The 23,757-nt window shown below is 43.7% G+C and overlaps 1 protein-coding gene and 1 long non-coding RNA gene across 3 annotated transcripts in view; one reads left to right on the forward strand and one right to left on the reverse strand.

Annotated features, from left to right (window-relative positions):
- IARS2 (isoleucyl-tRNA synthetase 2, mitochondrial) overlaps positions 1-23,757 on the reverse strand; it is a 62,506-nt gene that overhangs the window by 25,859 nt on the left and 12,890 nt on the right. For both annotated transcript variants that reach the window (XM_075595579.1, XM_075595578.1), the window contains exons 9-12: positions 21,749-21,918; positions 18,765-18,855; positions 17,443-17,594; positions 15,880-16,040 (exon numbers count right to left, since the gene is read on the reverse strand). In XM_075595579.1, coding sequence (XP_075451694.1) covers positions 15,880-16,040; positions 17,443-17,594; positions 18,765-18,855; positions 21,749-21,918 — 574 coding nt within the window. The remainder of the gene's footprint in view (positions 1-15,879; positions 16,041-17,442; positions 17,595-18,764; positions 18,856-21,748; positions 21,919-23,757) is intronic.
- On the forward strand, positions 8,891-11,350 carry LOC142492696 (uncharacterized). The gene is made up of 2 exons (XR_012800884.1): positions 8,891-9,123; positions 10,522-11,350. It is a non-coding gene; the product is annotated as an uncharacterized LOC142492696 (long non-coding RNA).

The raw sequence follows: 23,757 nt of genomic DNA on the forward strand, positions 1-23,757 counted from the left end.
AGCGGCTCTGCCGTGCTGCACTCGTGGTCAGGGTGTATGAATGATTACAGAGGCCCTACGCATTTAAATTAAATGCCGGGGATCGCGCGAGGCCTCTGTTACGTTCCCATTACCTTGTCTCCGGTGGCTTCTAGTGACGCGTCGCCATGGCAACACGGTGTCAAATGACCCCGCGGGGTCACATGATGTCAGACACACTGGAGTCAAGATAGGGGCGCAATGATGCAGTATTATTACCCCGAGCTTGGAACGGCACTGCTTACTAAGGCCGCGCGTATAGTGCACGCGACGACGCAACGGGTGACGTCACCCGTTGCCGCTAGTGAAAGTTATATATCGCTTTGCGGCGGCGGCGCGGGCGTACTGGCATCTGATTGGTTCAGGGGCTGTCACGAGGCGACAGCCCTTGAAAAATCAAATATTGCCAGCTATCAAAATTCGCGACGCTCCGTCACATTGCTGCCATTGCGCTTATTGTAAGCACACGCAGCGGCAATGCATTTGTTTTTGGGCGACGTCGCCCGCACTATACGCACGGCCTAATGTAGCGCTTCCCTAAAGGAAGCGACTTTCTGGGGAGGAGGCTGGAGCGAGTTCTGGCCACTTCGTTTCTCTTGTACTTCAGTGCTAATGTGAAACATTTGTAGCTGCTGATCTTCTCTGAACCAGCCGCTAATCTGAGGCTATTAAAAATGGTCTGCTATGCTACGTCTTAACATCTACGCCTGGTTAACCCTTTAGCTGCTGGAGTTAATCGCAGGAGTAACAAAGTTAAGATCAGCCCTCCATTGTTACCCTAATGCCCCTGGTATACCTTTACTGGGGTATTAAGGCTATTGCTAGAAGTCATTTAATTCGCTATTGCAGGAGTATCTACAGGTCTTTATACTAAGAACTAATTTTCTCATTCATTTACCATAGGACCTGTCTGGTATTTACCCCAATTCAACACTAATATTTAAAGGAGATTTGGATACCCACAGGCTTGTCAGGCAATACTGGCGGATTACTACAGTGACACCTGATTCACCGCCATTAATATTACATTGTCGAGCGTCACTATTTCCATAGTCCTACCTATTACCCATTTTTTTTTAATGATTTACCGATTAAAGATTTCAGTTTCATCCCATTCATATACCTTGATCCCAAGTGCTACACTACAGCGTCTGTTCTTCCGTGTTTTTGAATACCCTTTCCCTGCATGCACCTTGATCCACCATCACCATCTATATTAGGCTGAGTAGGAGCTGTTTCCTTGTATTACATAGTTACATAGTAGATGAGGTTGAAAAAAGATATACATGTCGATCAAGTTCAGCCTACGCTAACTTTAGACAGATACTTTATCCTTTATCCTATATTTGTATTTACAGTATATTGATCCAGAGAAAAACCCCAGTGAAACATCATCCAAAATCTCATTACAGGGAAAATAAAATTCCTTCCTGACTCCAAATATTGGCGATCAGCTTTCTTCCCGTGTTTACTTATTTTGGTATATCCCTGTATACCTTTCCTTTCTAAAAAAAACAAAAACAAAAAAATGTCCAGCCTTTTTGGGAAGACATATATTATATCTGCAATCACAGTCTCCCTGGGTAATACATTCCACATTTTAATTGCCCTAACTGTAAAGAACCCTTTCCTTTGTTGCTGGTGAAATCTCCTTTCCTCCAACCTTAAGGGATGGCCCCGAGTCCTTTGTACTGCCCGTGGTATGTATGTATGTATGTATGTATGCATCTATGTGTATATATAGCTAAGATAAATGGAAGAAGCAGGGCACTACGCATTTAAATAACGGTGATTTATTGCCACTAGATCGACGTTTCGGTATCATCATTTTTTATACCAGGAGCACAGGTAGTTGTATCATCATTTTTTAAATATATTTATAGGTGCAGCATTCCCTATTTACATTGCTTTATTTAATTAGCACCATATAAATAGCGCTTTACAGCGCTATTTACATTAATGTATGCATGCATGTCTTTATTTATATAGCGCCATTAATGTACATAGCGCTTCACAGCAGTAATACACGTGACAATCATATAAATAACAAATTATGCAAATAACACATAAAGGGAGTAAGTGCTTCAGACATAAAAGTAATATTTAGGAAAAGGAGCCCCTGCTCCGAAGAGCTTACAATCTATTTGTTAGGTAGGAAGAACGTGCAGAGACAATAGGAGGGTGTTCTGGTAAGTGCGTCTGAAGGGGCCAAGGTTAATGTATGAGATGTAAAGTATCAGCCACGGAGGCACTCGTATGCTACGTTAAGGAGTTGTGTTTTAAGGTGGGTCTTAAAGGTGGATAGAGAGGGTGCTAGTCGTACATTGAGGGGAAGGTCATTCCAGAGGTGCGGGGCAGTCAGTGAGAGAGGCTTAAAGCGGGAGAGGGCTTTACATAGTTACATAGTAGAGGAGGTTGAAAAAAAACATCCGCCCATCAAGTTCCACCTATGCTAAATTTAGACAACAGATACTTTATCCTATATCTATACTTATTTATCCTGAGGAAGGCAAACAAAAAACCCCAGTGACAATATCATCCAATGATATCTCATAAGGGGAAAATAAATTCCTTCCCGAATCCAAGAATGGGCAATAGGATTATTTCCATGTTTACTTATTTGGTATATCCCTGTATACCGTTCCTATCTAAAAAGATGTCCAACCTTTTTTTGAACAAATCTATTGTATCTGCCATCACTGTCTCCATGGGTAATGAATTCCACATTTATACTATAAAGAACCCTTCCTGTTGTTGGTGAAATCTCCTTTCCTCCAACCTTAAAGGATACCCAGAGTCCTTTGTACTGCCCTTGGGATGAATAGTTAATTTGAAAGCTCCTTGTATTGTCCCCGAATATATTTGTATATAGTTATATAAGCTCTTACACGCCTCTTTTCTAATGTAAATAAATCTAATTTAGCTAGCCTCTCCTCATAAGTTAGATTGTCCATCCCCTTAATTAATTTGGTCGCTCTTCTCTGCACTCTCTCTAGTTCCATAATGTCTTTTCTAATGTTTGGTGCCCAAAATTGTACTCCATATTCAAGGTGTGGTCTTACTAAGGCCGCGCTTATAGTGCCGGCGACGGCACGACCGATGACCGATATGTTCAGGTTTTGGGCGAAGTCGCTGGCTGCAAAGCCAGCGACGTCATAAAAGGGGAGGGTAGAGGGACGGAGAAGCTCCCGATTGGCCACAAGGGGAGACCGTGGCCGGAAAAAAAAAATCAAATAACAGTGACTACCAGATTTCAAAGCTCCGTCACTTTGTCGCTGTCGCGTGCACTATAAGCGCACGCGACGGCAACAATGCATTTGTTTTGCTGCGACGGCGTGTCGCCGGCAATATAAGCGCAGCCTTATGCTTTATAAAGGGGCATAATTACGTTTACTTCCCTTCCATCCATTGCCTGTTTGATGCAAGATAAGATCTTGTTTGCGTTTACAGATACTGCATGACTTTGGGCACTTGTGCTAATCCCACTGTCTACAAGCACTCCTAAATCCTTCTCCATCAAGGGATTCCCCCAATATATCTCCATTTAATTTGTAAGTCGCCTGTTTATTCTTGTTTCCCAAATGCATAACCTTACATTTATCTGTATTAAACCTCATCTGCCATTTACCTGCCCGGCGACAGCGACGCAACGTCAGCACAAATGCATTGCCGCCGTCACGTGCGCTTATAGAAAGCGCGACGGCTTGGTCGCGATCGCTGAAAGTCATCTCAATTAGATTTTTCCAGCAACCGCAGCCTGATGTCGCCGGCACTATAAGTGCAGCCTAAGGTGTAATGTTGCCACAGGCACATCTCAGCAAATCACGTACCTATTTACAATGGCGTTTTTTTAATCAGCAAGATATGTTAACAACATAAGATTTATTGCGGCCTTATATGTCCAATTTTCTATTTCAGCATTAAAAGTAACTGGTTAGCACAAACCCTGAGTATCTTTGTGAATACACCACGATATCTACTGATAACGCAGCATGCAAAACAAACACACATATAAGTACTGTACTTCTATGCCAACCATGACCCGTCTTTACAACAGCACTGATAAAAGGGAAAGCAAGGCAAAGGATCACCACCTCAGAGATCAGAGTTTGCAAAGTCAAAGCTTTCAAAACGCAACCATCATCATTTAAATGTACAGTTTCCGAGTTTCCTTTCAGCCAGATCCTAAAATAAACTGGAAATCTGCTAAAAAATACCGATACAAAATGATATATATATATATATATATATATATATATATATCTTCAGAGAACCCTAAAAGTAGCACATTTCCTAAGAATTGCTTGATAACTCGGTCTTGGTTGCTGTCATTTTGGAATCAATGCAGCATTTGTCCTCAGTTCGGTATGCACTCTCGGTGAAAGAAGGGGTACTGTATCCATAGCAGGGTTTTTCCTTATTCTAACTCTCGCAAGTTAGGATTTGTTGCATAAATTCATAAACTTTAAGACAATAAGCATTTTAAAAGGCAGTTCAAGCATCTTAAAAAAAAAAAAAAAAAAAAGCTTTTGTTTTAATATTTGCAGCCTTTGATTACCTTTATTGAAAACTAATTACCTACGCTGGCAATCGATTGGTTCTCTCGTGATCAATCAGCAAAATCCTGCTTCCCAGGGTTCACTAAATGGCTGACTTTCAGTTTCAAATCAATCCTAGTCAGTCTAACTCAGCAGCTACAATGTATTCTTATATTACTACGGTAACATTATGTAGTGTTACAGTTTGCTGCTCAAACTCCTGGGAATATTGACAACAAATGATCACAAACAGGAAAGTATTACAAAGATCTTGCACTGCTGGGGAGGTGTGTGCTAAAACCTGCTATATAAATCAAAAGATGCTCTGTATATTAAAACTCATTAAAAATGTCATTAAGAGTTGAATTTAAAAAGAAATAAATAAAGTAGTATTCTCGAATACTACAGAACTGATTTGTTTAGAAAACACATGTAGGATATTGCCTGGATTTCTCCATTAATGGAATATGTATTTTTTTATTCTTTCCACATTCCTTGTTTCTAGCAAAATATGCTTTTCCTGAATTATACCTATTCCTTTTACTATGTGAAAGTATAAAACAAAATGTATTGCGATACGGACTATTCCTGCAGACAGATCCTCTACGGCTGATGTTACTCTCAATGCAGTTTGCAACTTGTCCATGCCCATATTATAGAGCAGGGTTTCGCAAACTGGGGGGCGCAAGATTATTCAGGGGGGGGTGCAGCGGTTGCAGATGCCCCACGCTCTTCCCTCAAGGCATTTAAATGAATGCTGGGGGGATCGTCTGAGGCCCCTGCAACTTCCCTTACCAGGTCTTCGGCGACTCAGCGTCAAGTGACATCATGTTGCCATAGCAACGTGACATCACCCCACGGCGTCATTTGACGCCAAGATCCAGAGACAAGGTAAGTGAGGGGGGGGCGCGAGCAGGGACGAAAGCAGGGAGGGGGGCGCAGCAGGGAAAGATTGCGCACCCCTGTTATAGAGATTATGGAGGCCCTATTAACTACAATAGGACTTTCGTGCGATAACACCAGATCAGAGCAATCACACTTTATACCAAAAGGGCCAAATTCTTAATAAAGCAGTAGTGATGCCCCCAAGTCTTTTTTGTGCATCCAGCAGATTCGATAATCTGATATTAATTCACTTTAATAACACAAAGTTAAAGTTCTGAGGGCGAGTTGTTGATGTCTCTTCGTTTATACCATCAAAACCTGGCCGAAGACAGGACCCTTCAGCTTTGAAAGACGGCCGACATCTAAATATACTCTGTAACTGGCCTGTGTCAGAAATACTTCCCTATAATTTCCGGAAACAAAGCACTTCAGGCTTCCATATATTACTAGTTATATACAAGTCCCCACAACATGTGCCGCTCTGTTCTGTAGAAATCCTGGGACAGTTCATGGTTGGAGGTAATGGCCATCATGTTATTCAAAGTAGGACTTTTACATCCAAACTGGACCTTAAATTATCATACATAACTTTAAATGGCTGCAAGTCATTATACTTTCTTGTACTGTGTGTAATATGCTTATGATCTTAACTAAAATAACCCTCCCACTTTTCCCCCCCCACAGCAATCTTTTCCATACTACAATCTCTACTACTCGAGAGACACACAATGCTGTGCAGAGACTGTAGCGTGTTGCTGAATACTTGAGAAGAACATTGGTTTGGGTGGAACGCATTGATGATGTATGTGAAATGTGTGCAATAACACACACACACACACACACACACACACACACACACACACACACACACACACACACACACACACACACACACACACACACACACACACAAACAACTCAGCAGGACAGTAAAGAATCAGGTGTGACTACAATATTAACCATTAACTGAGCAAACTTCAGCTACCATATAACCGGCCCAACCCACGCTATCACCGGGTTATTCCTGCCTTTTATATCACCTCGTCTGGAAACATAACGTAACCAAGAGAATAACAGCTAACAAATATTTGCAAACCCTTAATCATTAACCAGTAATATCAGCTTCATATTTTTAGCCGACAGACACATTTTTAAGGATCTAAGAAGAAACCTTGTGAGTGATATAGAATAACATGACATTTTGCACGCTGGTGTGTCCCTTGGAAATGGTTGACTTGTTGGGGTGTGTGCAAACCTTGCTATAACGGCCATCACATCCAAAGCCAAGGAAACATGACCAATGTCAAGAGTTGGGTTTAGACCTCATGCAATACAATTACCTGCCTCATTGTTATGCATGTTCCACTTACCAGGCTAACTCGGGTACCAGAATATCTGATAACAAAATAGGCAACACCTACAATGGTTCTCATCTCATACGGGTTTCAATAAGCATGCTATTTGTGCCTTTACAGAGTGTTTGTTCACAAAACTCATTATTGCAGATATTTAATGAGAAAATCAAATCTATTAAACAATATTTGACATACAGTATTTCTAAATTAGGGAGGGGCAAGTCAGCCGATACTCATTTAGACATGCAGCCTACAGAAAGAAAGGTGGTGGCAGCCTACAGAAAGCAACGTGGTGGCAGCCTACAGAAAGCAACGTGGTGGCAGCCTACAGAAAGCAACATGGTGGTAGCCTACAGAAAGCAACGTGGTGGCAGCCTACAGAAAGCAAAATGGTGGTAGCCTACAGAAAGCAACGTGGTGGCAGCCTACAGAAAGCAACGTGGTGGCAGCCTACAGAAAGCAACGTTGTGGCAGCCTACAGAAAGCAAAATGGTGGTAGCCTACAGAACGCAACATGGTGGTAGCCTACAGAAAGCAACGTGGCGGTTGCATATTGTCTTTTATATGCGCAGGCCAAAGTGCTATTAAGAAATATTTCTGCTGTTCCTGAGCAGAGTAAAGAATTTCTATTAAAGAGGCAATCCAAGCAGCTTAAATTAAAAAAAAAAAAAAAAAAAAAATTACGTTTTAATATATGCAGCCTTTGATTACCTTTAATGAAAACCAATTACCCAAGCTGCCGATCGATTAGTTCTCCGGTGATCGATCAGCAGAGATCCTGCTTCCCAGGGTTCACTAACTGGCAGCCTTTCGGCTTCAAATCAATCCTTCAGTCAGTGTAAGGCTACGGCCCCAGTCCTCACTGCTGCGCGCGCGCCTGGCGGTCTGTGGGTCAGCTGAAGGGGAAGAGAAGGGGATCCGACGGGTGGGGGCGTGGCCATGACGTCACGCAGCTGGTTCGCCCTCATTGGCTGAACCGCCGCCGTGACGTGGCCAGTGCTCCGTCGCCACACAAACTCAAAATTCATGTCGGCAAAAAATCTGGTCGCGCATCGCGATCGATACACACGCGCGCGCTACTGGGCCCGGCCCAACTGATCATTTCGGAACTTGTTCCTGCAGCGCACGCAGCAGTAGACACTGGGACCGAGGCCTAACTCAGCAGCTACAATGTATCCTTCTATTACTAAGGTAACATTATCTATTGTTACAGTCTGCAGCTCAAACTGCTGGGAATATTGGCAACAAATTATCACAAACAGGAAAAACGCATTAGTAGAACATTGCTTGTAACGCTAAATTAAACAAGAAGTGATCTTAAACTAACAAAAGAGATAACAGGCCCAAACCCAAAGTGGTGATCCGCCATAAGACCTCATAGCCTGTTCGCAGGAATAGGCCGTACAGCGTCTTCTGCCTTATGGAATAGCGGAGCTTACTAAATATGGGCCAAAGTGTTCTATCCATCAGGGCTTAAAAACACTGCTGCTCAACCCCTATGCTGTCCGAGGGGCAGCAATGGTATACATAGTATTAATCCTTCAGCTGCTAAGATATAGCAACGTATTAGAGCAATGGCAGACAAAGGGTTAATTGTGAGGTAATTTTTTTTAACTTTCTATTTTCTAATGTAGGGGTGGTCAACTCCAGTCTTCAGGCCCCCCCCCCCCCCGAACAGGTCAGGTTTTCAGGATATCGATATCCCTGCTTCAGCACAGGTGGCTCAATCAGTACCTGATTCAGTTCAATTTTTGACCGAGGCTCTGATTGAGCCATCTGTGCTGAAGCTGGGATATCCTGAAAACCTGACCTGTTGGGTGGGTGGGGTTGAGGACTGGAGTTGAGCACCCCTGCCCTAATGCACTGGATACTATCTCCGCAGCATTGGATAACATGCTGCCCGCTTTCAGTTCAGAATAAACCCGGAAGGTGAGCAAATCCTTTCCTGGCCTGGAACTTATCAGGCTTCAATCTGCCGGCTCCTATCTTGGTATCAGAGTTCACCACGGCAATAAGCCCCTTGTAAAACTTTGCCCTGAGCACATAAACCCTATCTGGGAGCTCACATTACGTGTCATTTGCTGGTCTCCCTGCACTGAAAACCCCATGTGCCGATATAAGCTTCCGTGACACAAGCCAATCACTTGTGTATTGATTGAGTCGCATTGTCTACTTAGCGTGTGATCGGGCGGCAGGCCGTGCTGCAATGATTGCTAGGAGATGAAGAAAACAGTTCCTGGGCTTGTGTTTCTTTCTCTTTCCTGGATTCCAGCAAGTGGAAGTGACACAAGAAAGCTTCTCCCCTGTGCACGCAGCAGAGACATAAGGTAGGCAGCTCTCTCAATAGCCCTTTGCTATATTTTATACTACAAACCTACGCGCCCATTTGAAACAATAGTAGGAAGCCTCGTTTTGGCAGCCTCGGGGTTTTGTGCCAGGTTGTACTCCGGATCATGTTCCTTTCTATTTGTGTAGAATATAAAGTGTTGATTAGATTTCTATTTGCAAAGAACATTAAGAACAAGGGCAGACACAATGAAGCTCTGATACAAGACTACATGCGCTGGGAGGCCGCGCTGGGAGGCACTGCCTGCTCTTTGTGACTATGGGCAAGTCCTGTACCTTTATTATTACTATGAGATTACTTACTGTAAGTCAGGGGTGTCAAACTCCGTCCACAAGGGCCGCCACCAGGCCAGGATTTTTTGATATCCCTGCTTCAGCACAGATGGCTCAATCAGTGGCATAGCCATGATATCCATAAAACCTGGCCTGTTGGTGGCCCTTGAGGACGGAGATCGACACTCATGATTTTTTTTTTAGTATAAACAGAGCTGCCTGTGCTCAATTCTAACACATTTTAAAAGAAAAAACTAACAAGCAATACTTTGTTTTTTTCCGACTAACTACGTATAGTTAGGAAACAGCAAAGCCAAACTGCATTGCAGGGCACGCTTTAGATTCATTCACCTGAACTGTTAGAGCTTTTTAAGCTCTTCAGTGTCAAACAGGAAATGCATTGCATGCTCTTCCAATACACTCATATTCACTCCTAGCATTGTTTCTCCGGGGCAGACACCGTGGAAAGCCTGATCACAGGTACAAAAGGATTACTGTAAAACATGCATTAGAACAGTACAGGGGTGGGCAACTCCAGTCCCCAAGGACCACCAACAGGTCACGTATTCAGGATATCCCTGCTTCAGCTCTGGTCGCGCAATCGTTGACTGAGCCACTGTGAGCCACCTCTGCTGAAGCAGGGATATCCTGAAAACCTGAACTGTTGGTGGCCCTTGAGGACTGGAGATGGCCTCCCCTGTAATAGTACATACAGGACTGAGGCACGGCTATTCTCTAATAACTTAAGTTTCATTTACTGATGTTCATTAGAATTTATAAAACAGGCGCTTGCTGGGCGCAAGTCATCATTTTTTACAACTTAGCTTCTGGATCAACCAGAAAAGCATCAGGTTGCCAGTCACCCCAGCAATGGTGGGGTCCAACGCATGGATTGCCCCATCCCATGAATAAAGCAGTGCGCTGCTCGGGTATTGTACAGATTGGTGCATTTATAAACCCATTCGTCTTGCCCTACGCCCTCCTTTCTAAAACGAATGGGTGTGCCAAACTGGAAGTTGATCCCAGATTGTCAGCGTGTGGGTGGTTGCTTCAGATCATCTACACAGTACTGACCTTTCAAACCCATTGTGTTTGTTTTTTTCCAGGTGTGTCACTGCTACTCGAGACTCACGTAGCACACGTCCCTCTACTCACAACTTTACAAAGAGACTAACTGACCAGATCAGCGCAATCAAGACGGCCCTGCAGTGTGTATCAGGTGTAACAGCAACTCCATGTGGATGCTCAGGACTCCAGTGGAGATGCTGTTACTTTTGATGGGCACTTACAGACTGGGCAGAAGAAGCAGCAGGAGTGATCGCCGAGGCCCCAGGTCAGATATCGCTGGAACTTTCTAGCTATAGGAACCTCATTATGCACTAAACCTTGAAGAACATGCCGTTCATTATCTACTGCAGTGCAAGAGGAGCCTGCAACCAGCAGTACTGCAACTTGGGTGCGTCACTGAAGGGGCTTTGCATCTGAATCCCTGCCATTATTTGACTGGTAATCAGGAACATGACCTATGAATTGACAGCCACTGTATCTTCAAATCTGTCTGTCATTTCTGTAGGCCAATATTCTGATTACCTTCACCGGTCATGTCCGACATCGAAACAATGCACAGAACAGAGGCTGAACTCATTGGTGGATAGAATGAATGAATGCATGTATATATGTATGTATATACTGTAGTATTTAATGAATACGCAGAAATAAGCCACTGTCCCTTTCATCCATACATTGTCCTGTCTGTTTATTCCCTATCCCCTCTGCCATTCCTTCTCTACCTCTTCGGTTGTTATATTGGTTTTTTTACATGCGTGTTAAACTCACTGATTCTCTGTAAATCTGAACCTGAGGAAGAGCGGAAACGCTTGAAAGATTGTGCTAAAGTATCAATTGTTAGTTCAAATAAAAAAAAGTATCACCTAATACTGAAGTGCTCATTTATGTTATACTGTGTGTCTGCGCACACGCGCACAAAGTAAACGTTGGGAGAAAAAAGCCTTTGTCCTAAAGCGCTTACAATGGAAATTGTGTTTGGGGAGACAGTCGGATTACATGGAAGTGCCGTGACTCACAGCAAAGTGTTGGGTTTCATGATTAAAACATTATACTGTACCTTGAATACCAATAATTTGCCTATTTAAGTTATAGAAATGATTTAAACACATCTGTAGTATATTAATAATAGTATACCTTTTTCCTGTATATCCTGATATAATCACTTACACCCCACACTGGCCTAAGAGACACTGAGTAGAATAAAAATAAAATGTATGTGTTGGCATTTGTCATACACTGCAGGTCCAAATACAGTATCAAATGGGTTTCTGCGACATTTATTATGCAAAGTATTTTACAAACATTTATATTAATTATACCACTTCTGTGCCGCCTAAATAAAAAAATCTTCTCAACTAAAGTGTATTTGGATTTGTTCACAACATGACAATTCAGGGTTGGGGTCAAGGTCATATCTTTCTATAAACTCCAATGAGACAACCGAGCCAGTAGCAATAAATCTCTGCAGCCTCGCCAGGATATATATATATATATATACTGTACACAAATACAGCATGAAACCATCACCCCTATTGTACCTTTCGTGTTTGGTTTACTCCCTCCAAATCACATTGATTCTCTGGAGCAATACTACGGCACGAGAGGGTTATCGTCCGAAGTTGCACAAAGGGGAAGTCGGCAAACACATTCACTTAATGCCACATGTTATTCAAGCAAATCTTTCATTCCCAAGTCATGCATGAACATACAGGAAAGACTTTCCCAGGGGAGGGCAGACATTTACATTAACCCTTCCAGAAATGAGCGAGACTGGAGTGCATTGAACAGATCCTACTAGGAGTTGGGCGATATACTGATATCATTGTGATAGCACAAATGACAAAGATAGATGGTTGTGCCCGCACTCAGACAAACAGGTGATAATGGGGTCCTTTACCGCCGGTGCCCTGGTTCTGGGGAGCTCCTGGAGTCCCAATGTAATCCAGTGAAGAAGAAGAATCAGGCGCACGGTCTTAAACATCAGTGAAAGGGTTTAATGTGCCAAGAAACCCAACGTTTCGGCAGTAATACTGCCTTTCTCAAGGTGTAGGCCTACAAGGCAGTATTACTTCCGACACGTTGGGTTTCTGGGCACATTAAACCCTGTCACTGATGATTAAGACCGTCAGCACAAATGACAAGTCATGGGAGCCATTGACATTTTAGCTTATGACATGCAGTTTAAGTGGCGGCAGGTACAAAGAAGGCATAGTTTTCAATGTAAGCAGGATGACAGCTCCCCTCCTTCATCCCTCCACCATAACAGATGGCGGCATCCCTATCTTCCTGCCCTGTGTTTGCCTCTGACCTTTTAACCCCTTCCCACCCCTTCCCTCTGTTGTTCAGCGCTAAAAAGAGAATTGACTTCCTACAGTATATCCTATTTAGTACATAAAACCCCATAGGATGATCGTTCTACCTGTCCAATAATCTGAATTGTCCGTTTCCAAGGCGCTCACCTTTCCCTCACTACCACTCTCTCGCTACCGCTCAGTTAAAATACAGCAAGGTTCGGTGCCTGATTGATAAGAGCTGCACACTAGCAGCGAGGCTGAGGAAGGAGGAAATTCCCTAGGACTGTGCTGCTGCCTCATGGTGGGAGTTTGGGAGATTGCAGGGTATGTTCACATGTAGCAGGTTACTGCTCCTGCTGGTGTGCTATGGTGGGATATTGTATCAGATCACTGCCACTGGTTTCTATTGAAACCCTGTGAGACTCTGCGTTATAATGTGATGTGTTATCAGCTGGAGCAATGCAGTCTGCTACATCTGTATCTTAATTGTATAATGTATGGTAATGACTTAATAGCTATACATCAAAGGATAAGAGACTGACTAAACTAAGCCCCTTATACAATTAGCACGTTTGTTTTAGATTTTGGACTAATGTACGGATAGATTGAAGCAGCAATCCCACCGAACTCACCCTCCCCCCCCCCCCCACGCTTTTTACAGCACTGGAACCGAGGCTATTTCCAGCCGGGGGACCCCCAGTTCCCGAGATATTAACTGGTGAAGTTACCGGTGTTACTTCCCGGTTTTTAAAGGGGGTTTAAATGGCCGTCCAATAGTAAGCGGCATCAGATAATGGTGCAGCTTGATATTTGGTGGCCATTTTTATTTCCCTGGAGGGACATTTAAACATGGTAACTACACTGCTAAGTAGCTCCGAAAAGGGTGTATTCCTAGCGCTAAACACAGCGCGGTTCCCGCTCTGCAGGACACCCATGCCCTGTAACCATACAGTAAAAAAATTTAAAAAATGGGCGTACGGTTGAGTAATTCTGCAGTGGAAACACGCCTTGATTAAATTGTACTTACATTATTATGTACATGGGACTGAATACAAAAAGTTACAAAAAGCAGGAACCCCAAACACTGCATTCATCAAGGGTTTTCCTAAACAACTTAGAGAAAATACCAGGGACAGTCATTCATTCAAATGTCCAGTGTCCCCTGGACCACTACAGCTTGGGTACTCTCCAAAGCTAGAGAGCTACTTGTGGGAGAGGAGAGATAGGACATTGGGAATTGTGTCAATGCAACACTACTGGCCGAGCCATATGGCGAGACTTTGACCGTACTGAACTAACGATGATAGCACTTTAACGAACCATTTCACAAGTGGGTTTACGGTATCAAAAATTGTAGTGGGAAAGAAATACTAAAATCAAATTGGACGCAAAAGTAAATATGTTGAGGAATAAAACACATCGCCACTGATGCAGAACAGAGAAAACACAACAATACAGCAACATCTGCAGATGTCAAAATAGAAAGAACATTACTCGACTGAATATATAACCGATAGGGATTTCCACAACGGGACTGAAGGTGATGTAATGTACAAGAATTTATCCTTTTAAAATTACATTGGTAATTGGTTTTCCTGGTTATATGAGTCTAAATAATCCTGTTCAGTAAATCCCCTAGTAACATGAATATGAAAGCATCTGCTGATAACTGGGCAAGCCAGCAACAATAGTACGAATGTACCCGTTTTTGACGGGGTCTCTTGGGGATTAATATGACCTACTGAAGAGTCACTCTCATAGTGATATTAATATGAATGCATCTCCTGATGACAGGTATCCTAGATATATTGTTTGAAATCTACTTGTTCAAAATGGACTCGGATAACAGAACAAATATAACTGTAAGCGAATGTGTTGGAGTGATTACCCTTGTGATAGAAGTATGAGTGTACCCGTTGAGTGATTCTCCTTGTGATATAGGTCTGAGTATCTGTTGAGTGATTTTCTGTGTGATATAGTTATGAGAGTACGCGTTTATGAGTGGTTCTCCTTGTGATAGAAGTAGGAGAGTACCCCTTGAGTGGTTCTCCTCGTGATATAGGTATGTGTACGTGTTGATGACTGGTTCTCCTTGTGATATAGGTATGTGTACGTGTTGATGACTGGTTCTCCTTGTGATATGGGTATGTGTACGTGTTGATGACTGGTTCTCCTTGTGATATAGGTATGTGTACGTGTTGAGTGGTTCTCCTTGTGATATAGCTATGAGAGTACGTTTGGTTGAGTGGTTCTCCTTGTGATAGAAGTATGAGTGGTTCTCTGTGTGATAGAAGTATGAGTGTACGTGTTGATGAGTGGTTCTCCGTGTGATATAGGTATGAGTGTACCCCTTGATGAGTGGTTCTCCTTGTGCTATAGGTATGAGTGTACATGTTGATGAGTGGTTCTCTGTGTGATAGAAGTAGGAGTATCCCTTGATGAGTGGTTCTCCATGTGATATAGGTATGAGTGTACGTGTTGAGTGGTTCTCCGTGTGATATAGGTATGAGTGTACGTGTTGAGTGGTTCTCCGTGTGATATAGGTATGAGTGTACCTGTTAATGAGTGGTTCTCTGTGTGATAGAAGTAGGAGTATCCCTTGATGAGTGGTTCTCCGTGTGATATAGGTATGAGTGTACGTGTTGATGAGTGGTTCTCCATGTCATATAGGTATGAGTGTACGTGTTGATGAGTGGTTCTCCGTGTGATATAGGTATGAGTGTACCTGTTGATGAGTGGTTCTCTGTGTGATAGAAGTAGGAGTATCCCTTGATGAGTGGTTCTCCTTGTGATATAGGTACGAGTGTACGTGTTGATGAGCGGCTCTCCGTGTGATATAGGTACAAGTGTACGTGTTGATGAGTGGTTCTCCGTGTGATATAGGTATGAGTGTACGTGTTGATGAGTGGTTCTCCGTGTGATATAGGTACGAGTGTACGTGTTGATGAGTGGTTCTCCGTGTGATATAGGTACGAGTTGATGAGTGGTTCTCCGTGTGATATAGGTATGAGTGTACGTGTTGATGAGTGGTTCTCCGTGTGATATAGGTATGAGTGTACGTGTTGATGAGCGGCTCTCCGTGTGATATAGGTATGAGTGTACCTGTTGATGAGCGGCTCTCCAGTCTCTTTAGAATAAAACACTGGGATGGGGACGCCCCAGCTTCGCTGCCTTGATATACACCAGTATGTCCGGCGATTCAGCATCTCTAGCATTCTGCTGGCAGCTGAAGCAGGAACAAATTTCACCTTTTTTAAAGCCTCCTGTTGCAGAGAATAAAAACAAGTGTCTGTGACCAGGTCAACGTTCGACTGTGTATGCAATTTCAAACGGGACTTAATCACTGTGACGGGAGGGGCAGCATTGCATACACAAATAAAGGTTAAGCCTGCTTGCTGCCCCTACTCATCAAGATGGTGACCCAACCAAGGGGTTAATGTGCCAGGCCAGCGTTGGAAAATGGTCTCCAACCCTGGTAATGGGTAACCTGAGTTATGTAGCTGTGTGTTTCATTGTGTGCCTGGGCTAGGAACAATGGCTAATATCAGACAGCCTTTGTGTGGGGCAAGGTGCAGTGCTTCTGGACGATGGGGAGTTGGGCAGGGAAACCCCAGCCTGATCACAGAGTACACACTCCAAAACCGGAGCATTGATCTCCCTTCGGCAGCGAGGAATCTAGTCCTGCGGGAGGTATGGAGATATAGTAGAAAACCGGGCATTAGGTCCTAGCCCGGTTGGCCTGGCTCCCATTGGTCAGTTTCCCATTCACTGAGGCCCCTTCCCATGGACCATCCTTAGACAATGGCTCCAACCCCATGCCATGATTGGTCCGTTCCACGTGCCCCCTTGCTCCTGATTGGTTCAGCAGAGTAATGGTCTCCCGTCAGCTCCCGTGCCTCCATTTTTCCAAATGGAGGCCAGGAAAGAATACAAGCCGATGCCGATCTGGGCTCGAGAGTGGTTCATGGTTGGACTCAGTGTTTAGAGACCAATGGTATCATGAACAGTGTGACCAAGGGAGGTCCTCCCGAGTTATCTTCAGGAATGGATTGATCGAAGCGGCATCAAGAGTAAGCTAGCTTCTGCAGTGTCCTGCACCTAACAAGCTAGGAGTCCCCCGTATTCACTATTTTGGGTCAGTTATTACTCTGTCTGTGCTTGTGTTGGTTCCGACCAAAATAAACCTTTGGTTATTTAACCTCTGCATTCTGCCTGGTGATTACGATCCCACATAGCCTGGTCAACAACTCTCAAATCGTGACAATCACCATTAGAGAGAGATAATGAGATTTATATACAAGGTAACTGACAAATTGACGTTTATAGGAGATTTCCCTCCTTTGTCACATTTTCATCCACTGCAATTCTTTTTGCCCTATGCCAAAGCCTTTTTAAGAAGATGACCAGAGGTAAAAGCATAGCAAGGCCCACAAAGGTCAAGAAGGCAAATTGTAGCAGGAGATTCACAAGGTCAACACTGTTATGGATTGTAATGAATGGTTCAGCGACCTCATTAACTCCACATTACATACTGTAGAATAGTTTAGTGGATAAAAAAACGAGGTCATTACAAAATGTCCAGAGAATATGTACAAAGTTTACAAAACGTCAAGCAATGACACATCTGCATCTCTTGTTTCCAGCACATAGAAGCATATCCTTTACCTGTGCTTTGTCCTTAATGTTCGCTGTATTGACAAACCACTGTTTACTGGCACGGATAATAACCGGTTTCTTGGTCCTCCAATCGTATGGGTAACTGTGCACAAAACTCTCTTCTTTTAACAGATTCTTTGAGCCATGTAACATCTGTATGACTGAGAATCAGAGAAATGCAGCCATTATGTTAGAATAAGCAGCAGCCCTCCCACAATGATGCGTGTACTCCTCACTGTTCTGCTTTACAGGCCCCGCACTGCTTCTACCATGTGACTCGCAATGCAGCGGTCAGACACTGTACCCACAACATTAAACGTGTACGATTTGTGCTAATTACAATAACAGAAGGTCACACAAAGGCCCATCACGTACACAGAGTATGCATTCCATTACAATTGTGCACCTTTTGGAAAGTGTGCATTACCCGGTGATGAGTCGGAGATTTAACTTGTACTGTACACCTTTAATCAGAACTACAATTTCATGGAGATTTTTATCCACACGTCACTCAGGTACATTAAAGCTACAAAAGGTTTTTAGCTAAATATTGAAGACACAGTGTTTGTGCTTCAAATGCCTGTTAAAATGTACTTTGCAAACCGTCACACTTATCAGCTCAAATGAACTACTTTTGCTTTGAGGGAACATTTGCTAACTAACTCATCATTATGTTTTCACAAATAAAGGGCTCATTGGTTCAGCTAAATATGTACGTAGGAACGTCCAATACTGGGTCACGCCAAATTGCCCATCAGGCCCAGTATCAGATCTCCTACTGGCACGTCCTGGCAGCTTGTGGGTGAGCCGAGCATAGCTTACAGATCTGGCCATCCAGCTATTAATGAGTTATGCTGTAAATGGATCCCATTAAGAGAAGGAGCGGCTCAGTGAGTAAAGACACTGACTGGCACTGAGTTTAAAGCAGGGGAACCTAGTTCAATTCCCGGTGTTGGCTCCTTGTGACCTTGGGCAAGTCACTTTAACCTCAGGCACCAAAAACATAGATTGTAAGCTCCACGGGGCAGGGACTTGTGCCTGCAAAATGTCTCTGTAAAGCGCTGCGTAAAACTAGCAATGACGCCAAGTTTAACTCCTTTCCATTGCAGAAAGCTTTAATAACTAGCAATGAAGGTATGTTTTATTTCAGTAGGCTCGCGGCTGCAGTAACCGCTGTGCTTAGGTGTAGTCTTCCTTCTAGAGGAAAAGTAATAAGTCAAATGTAAATATTCCGTGCTTTAACCTTCCACTAAAACCCCTTCTATGGGTTGTACCAATATGCCAGTTTAAGGAGTTACAAAGGGCACCCTGTATCCTTCTGTATAACATACCCGCCTCGTTTCCGTCGCCGAGCACAGCTTTGTTCTGTAGTTCAGTCCCTGCTCCTGTGGTAAAGCAGCCAGCTTCATCCACCAAACACTCCTGAAAAACATCCAGCTTATTTAGCATCAAATAGACTAAACCAGCCAGGGGTGGCGACTCCTGTGCTCAAGGGCCACCAGCAGGTTTTCAGGATATCCCTGCTTCAGCAAAGGTGGCTCAACCTGTGCTGAAGCAGGGATATCCTGAAAACCTGACCTGTTGGTGGCCCTTGAGCACTGGAGTTGGCCGCCCCTGGAATAAACAAATAAGATCAGCCTCATAACTGCCTGTAATCGAAACTTCAGAGGCAATGGAAAAAAACCTGCGGCAAAAACACGGTGACATTTATCTTCATGGACCGTCAAATGCGTTTAGCGGTTAATCACGTGACAATTTCTTGTTTTTTTTTATGAAAGCCGCCCATTACACGGAACATGAAAAATGAGGCTGTATTTGTCAGGGACATCCTGATTTAATACAGAAAGAAGGATACCTCACCGATTCACATATGTTTATTGGGACTTGCTAAGCAATAATGGCCCCATGGTAATCGGATGGAGAGAAAGAACATTTCAGTTTTTCTCTCTAATTATTATAGGGTGAAAAATGCTCCCTCTAGTGGTGATTAGTGTAATACAGGGTTTTTTAACCACGGTTCCTAGGAACCCTTGGGTTCCCTGAGCCTCCCTAATTGGTTCCCCACAATTTTCTGATCATTTAAAAATTGTATCAAATACAGAAGAATTTACAACGGATCTGATCTCAGACGCGCTATTAGAGAGGGTTGGGGTTCCTTACAATGCATCTGATCTCAGACGCGCTATTAGAGAGGGTTGGGGTTCCTTACAACACATCTGATCTCAGACGCGCTATTAGAGAGAGTTGGGGTTCCTTACAATACATCTGATCACAGACGCGCTGTTAGAGAGGGTTGGGGTTCCTTACAATACATCTGATTTCAGACGCGCTATTAGAGAGGGTTGGGGTTCCTTACAATACATCTGATCTCAGACGCGCTATTAGAGAGAGTTGGGGTTCCTTACAATACATCTGATCACAGACGCGCTGTTAGAGAGGGTTGGGGTTCCTTACAATACATCTGATTTCAGACGCGCTATTAGAGAGGGTTGGGGTTCCTTACAATGCATCTGATTTCAGACGCGCTATTAGAGAGGGTTGGGGTTCCTTACAATGCATCGGATCTCAGACGCGCTATTAGAGAGGGTCGGGGTTCCTTACAATGCATCTGATCTCAGACGCGCTATTAGAGAGGGTCGGGGTTCCTTACAATGCATCTGATCTCAGACGCGCTATTAGAGAGGGTTGGGGTTCCTCAGAATTTCACTTGGGGTCCCTTAACTTAAAAAAAAAAAGGTTGGAAACCACTGGTGCGCAAACTGGGGGGCGCGGCAGTTATACAGGTCCCACGCTCTCCCCCCAAACATTTAAATTAAATGCCGGGGGACCGCGCAAGGCCTCTATAATACACTTAACTTCCCTTCCAGCGACGCGGCGTCCTGGTAACCCGGCGTCAAATGAAGGCGCGGGTCACGTGACGTCACAAGACCCCGTGCGTCATTTGACGCCGGGTTCGAGAGAGATGAATCCCTGAAGCTTCTTCTATTCATTCTATGCCTAAATCTCAAGGCATTCGTTTTTACATTAAAACAATAATGCCTGCTAATGTTTCTGTCAATATAGAAACAAAGTGTGCCCTAAATGGGGATTTGTGTTTGCATTCTCATAATAGATTGTAAGTTCTTCGGGGCAGGGACACTTTGTCCTATTGTTTTATGCCTAAAGCGCTTATTCCCATTGGGTTTTAATATTATATCACATGTATTGTAAAGCGCTAAGTACCTGGATGGCGCTATATAAATAAAGCTATAGTGTACATACAATAAACAGGTGCAGTAAAGAAAATAAAAGGAGTGATAAGCATCCTGCAACTTGGTTTGTTTTATAACAGCATAGAATGAAATAAGCAAATATAACAAGATTGTAAATGTGTAAACATATTAACAGTCCAAATTGCCACATTGCAGGTGTGTATCAAAGTACCTGTAATCCAGGCAGGCTCACATCTGTGTTCATCTACAGCTGATACCAGTATTAGAACACCATGCTAGACAATGTTTCAGCACACAAGGGAACCTTCATCAGGATAAATGGTGGCTGAACCAATGGCTCGGGTGCTGCTGCAATACGCTTACTTTTCGCAGTTTTATTATTTTACATATTTGGATCCCTCTCTCTCGATCTACAGATCCCTTAAACCAGGGGGGCGCAAACTTTTTTCCCTGCGCCCCCCTGCCGGCTGTCCCCTCACTCCCGCGCCCCCCCCAACCCCAACTTACCCTCGCTCCGGCGTAATGACGTCACGTTGCCATAGCAACGTGACGTCACATGACCTCGCGGCGTCATTTTGACGCCGCGTTGCCATGGCGACGCCGGGAGGAAGCCGCCGGAGCCACGGGTAAGTATGGTTTACAGAGGCCCTGCAGCTCCCCCGGCACTTAATTTAAGTGCCTTCGGGAAGCGCGCGGGGCCTCTGTAAACCCCGCGCCCCCCGTCGGCAGTCTCGCGCCCCCCCTGGGGGTCGCGCCCCACAGTTTGCGCACCGCTGCCTTAAACTAATATAAGGGAGAATATTACTCTTAAAATAAAGCTTCAGTTTCACTTGTATCTCAAACAATATCTTCACCTTTCTACCTAATCACCGATATGTACTGAAAATACCCCTCTACAAAATGTTTAATGTCCCTCTAGCAGAAGCAGGACCAGAAGTGTTTAAAAACAACTTAAAAAGGCAAAATAATGCATCTTGAGCAATACATTTAATGTACTGAAAAGACACCGTTGAATGGCACTCCTGAACCGCAGAGTTTGCAATCTAAGCAATGGACATCAAGCTACAGGACTGAGCAAGATTAATTCTTACATAGTTACTTACCACTGGCAGCTTGTGATGAGAGGCTACACTGAAGTCTTCAATACCGTGGGCAGGCGCCGTGTGCACTAGGCCGGTGCCCTTAGCCATGGTGACATGGTTTGCAGGCAAGAGAGGAGATGAGCGGTCATGGATGGTGGGATGCATGCAGACGCCGTCCTCCAGATAAACGCCTGCAAGGGGGAAGAAATGTAGGTGCAGTTTAAACGGTGTCCTGGTTTAATTCCCGGTCGCAGTTCCACGCAAGTTCACAGGATCCAACTCCAGTCCATCACAACCTAAGCAGAGCAATGACACAAGGTGGACCATTATTACTAATGAAAACCTTCCACTCTTCATTTACTGTACACAAGGGCCTGCAGCACTTTGCAAACAAAGCCCTTTGGTATTGACAGAGTTAACAGGGGCAAAAAAGGCTTCTGCATACTTGATAAATGAATAAATACAATTAATAAGATAGTGTTTACCATTTGACTAGGAGCAAAAAGATCTCTGTCACCCAGATTCACCAAGCACAGTTTAATCAGGGCAAATAACAGGACATTACCGAAACAGGAGCAGATGTTCCTTTCCCCGAGTTATCGCCTAATCCACCAAAGTAATTATATGCAAAAAATAACAGCCGTAATTTCGCTCATTAGCATGGGGTTCACATCACCATATTTAAGGAGAACTCAGCATTATCTTCGAATAATGTGACGTTAGTTAGGTCCTGGAGTTACTCCCATCCACACACTGAAATAGGGCATTTGCTGGAGAGGAGGGAGAGAGCATTTTAGGGGAAGGGACCCATTGACTTATACACCTCCAAATAGCTCAACCTATACTCCACATGGTGAGATGACGGTGATCCCACCTGAGACACCCGAAAAATAATCCAGTTCACATATATGTCAAATATATTCGCATATCATTTTATGGTCTGGATTTGAGTAACACCAGAGGTGGGTATAACTTAAAATGTATAAAAAGAACGCTATTTTGTGGCGTTAGCCTTAATAGAGCATAGTGAAGAAGCAAACCTACCTTATTTAGGCTACAATGAGCTCATTTGCACATCATTTAGATGATGCTTTATACGGGAGGAAAACATATTTTAATGTCACGTTATTTGCTTATACAGCATTATAATGAAAGGGCATCGATTTAGGTTAGAACCACGTTAAACAGGCTTAGGTTAAACCACTTTAAGCAGGAGCTTACAGAATCTGGCCCTGTATTTTCAACAGAGTAACACACTGAAACTAGCATATAGAGAATGTTGGGAGGTGATCTTGTAGCAATGTGCTGTGCGGAGGTGACAGCATGGAGCGGTGGTAGCTGTCTGAACGGGTGGCACAATCTCATATTGCATCGGATGAAGAGACCTCTGCAGTCTCGAAAGCTTATGCACAAGACAACCTTGTTCGATTGATACTTTGGTCCGTTAATATGTATCACAGACCACAAAGTATCTTTTTTCTGGGGCCAATATGCATTGTTTGTTGATGGCTGATTTGTGGAAGGAGCTTATTGTTCATTTATTTTATACGGTCACTTAAGCCAGAATCTTTTCCAGTTGTCATCACTATCATTACACAAACTTTGGCCTGAAATGCGTCTCCCTTCAAAGATCTTCCACAGACAGCAACATATCGCAAGTCTCCCCTCCTCCCCCCACCCCTCCCCCACTTAAAAGATTTAGGAATTGTATCTGCATTGGGAGGAGAAGCCTCCGATCATCAGTCAGATTGTGGTTTTGCTCCTTCCCCACATCAGCACAAACTGTAGGGAGAACAGATCCTACTTGACAATTATGGAAGAATAATATTTTCACATTATTTCTATGCATGGCTATAACCAGGCTTCTGTTTTCCATAACTATAGGAACATAACTATAGCAAGAGTCATGCATTGTGTTTCATTGCATTATGGGGAAAGTGTGTGTGTGTGTGTGTGTGTGTGTGTGTGACAATTTTTTCCCTTCGAGCTTTCCTTAATGCTGAAACTGTAATGTCTTTGTTTAGCTGGGC

Source organism: Ascaphus truei, chromosome 4, assembly GCF_040206685.1.
Source record: "Ascaphus truei isolate aAscTru1 chromosome 4, aAscTru1.hap1, whole genome shotgun sequence".
Taxonomy (NCBI): domain Eukaryota; kingdom Metazoa; phylum Chordata; class Amphibia; order Anura; family Ascaphidae; genus Ascaphus; species Ascaphus truei.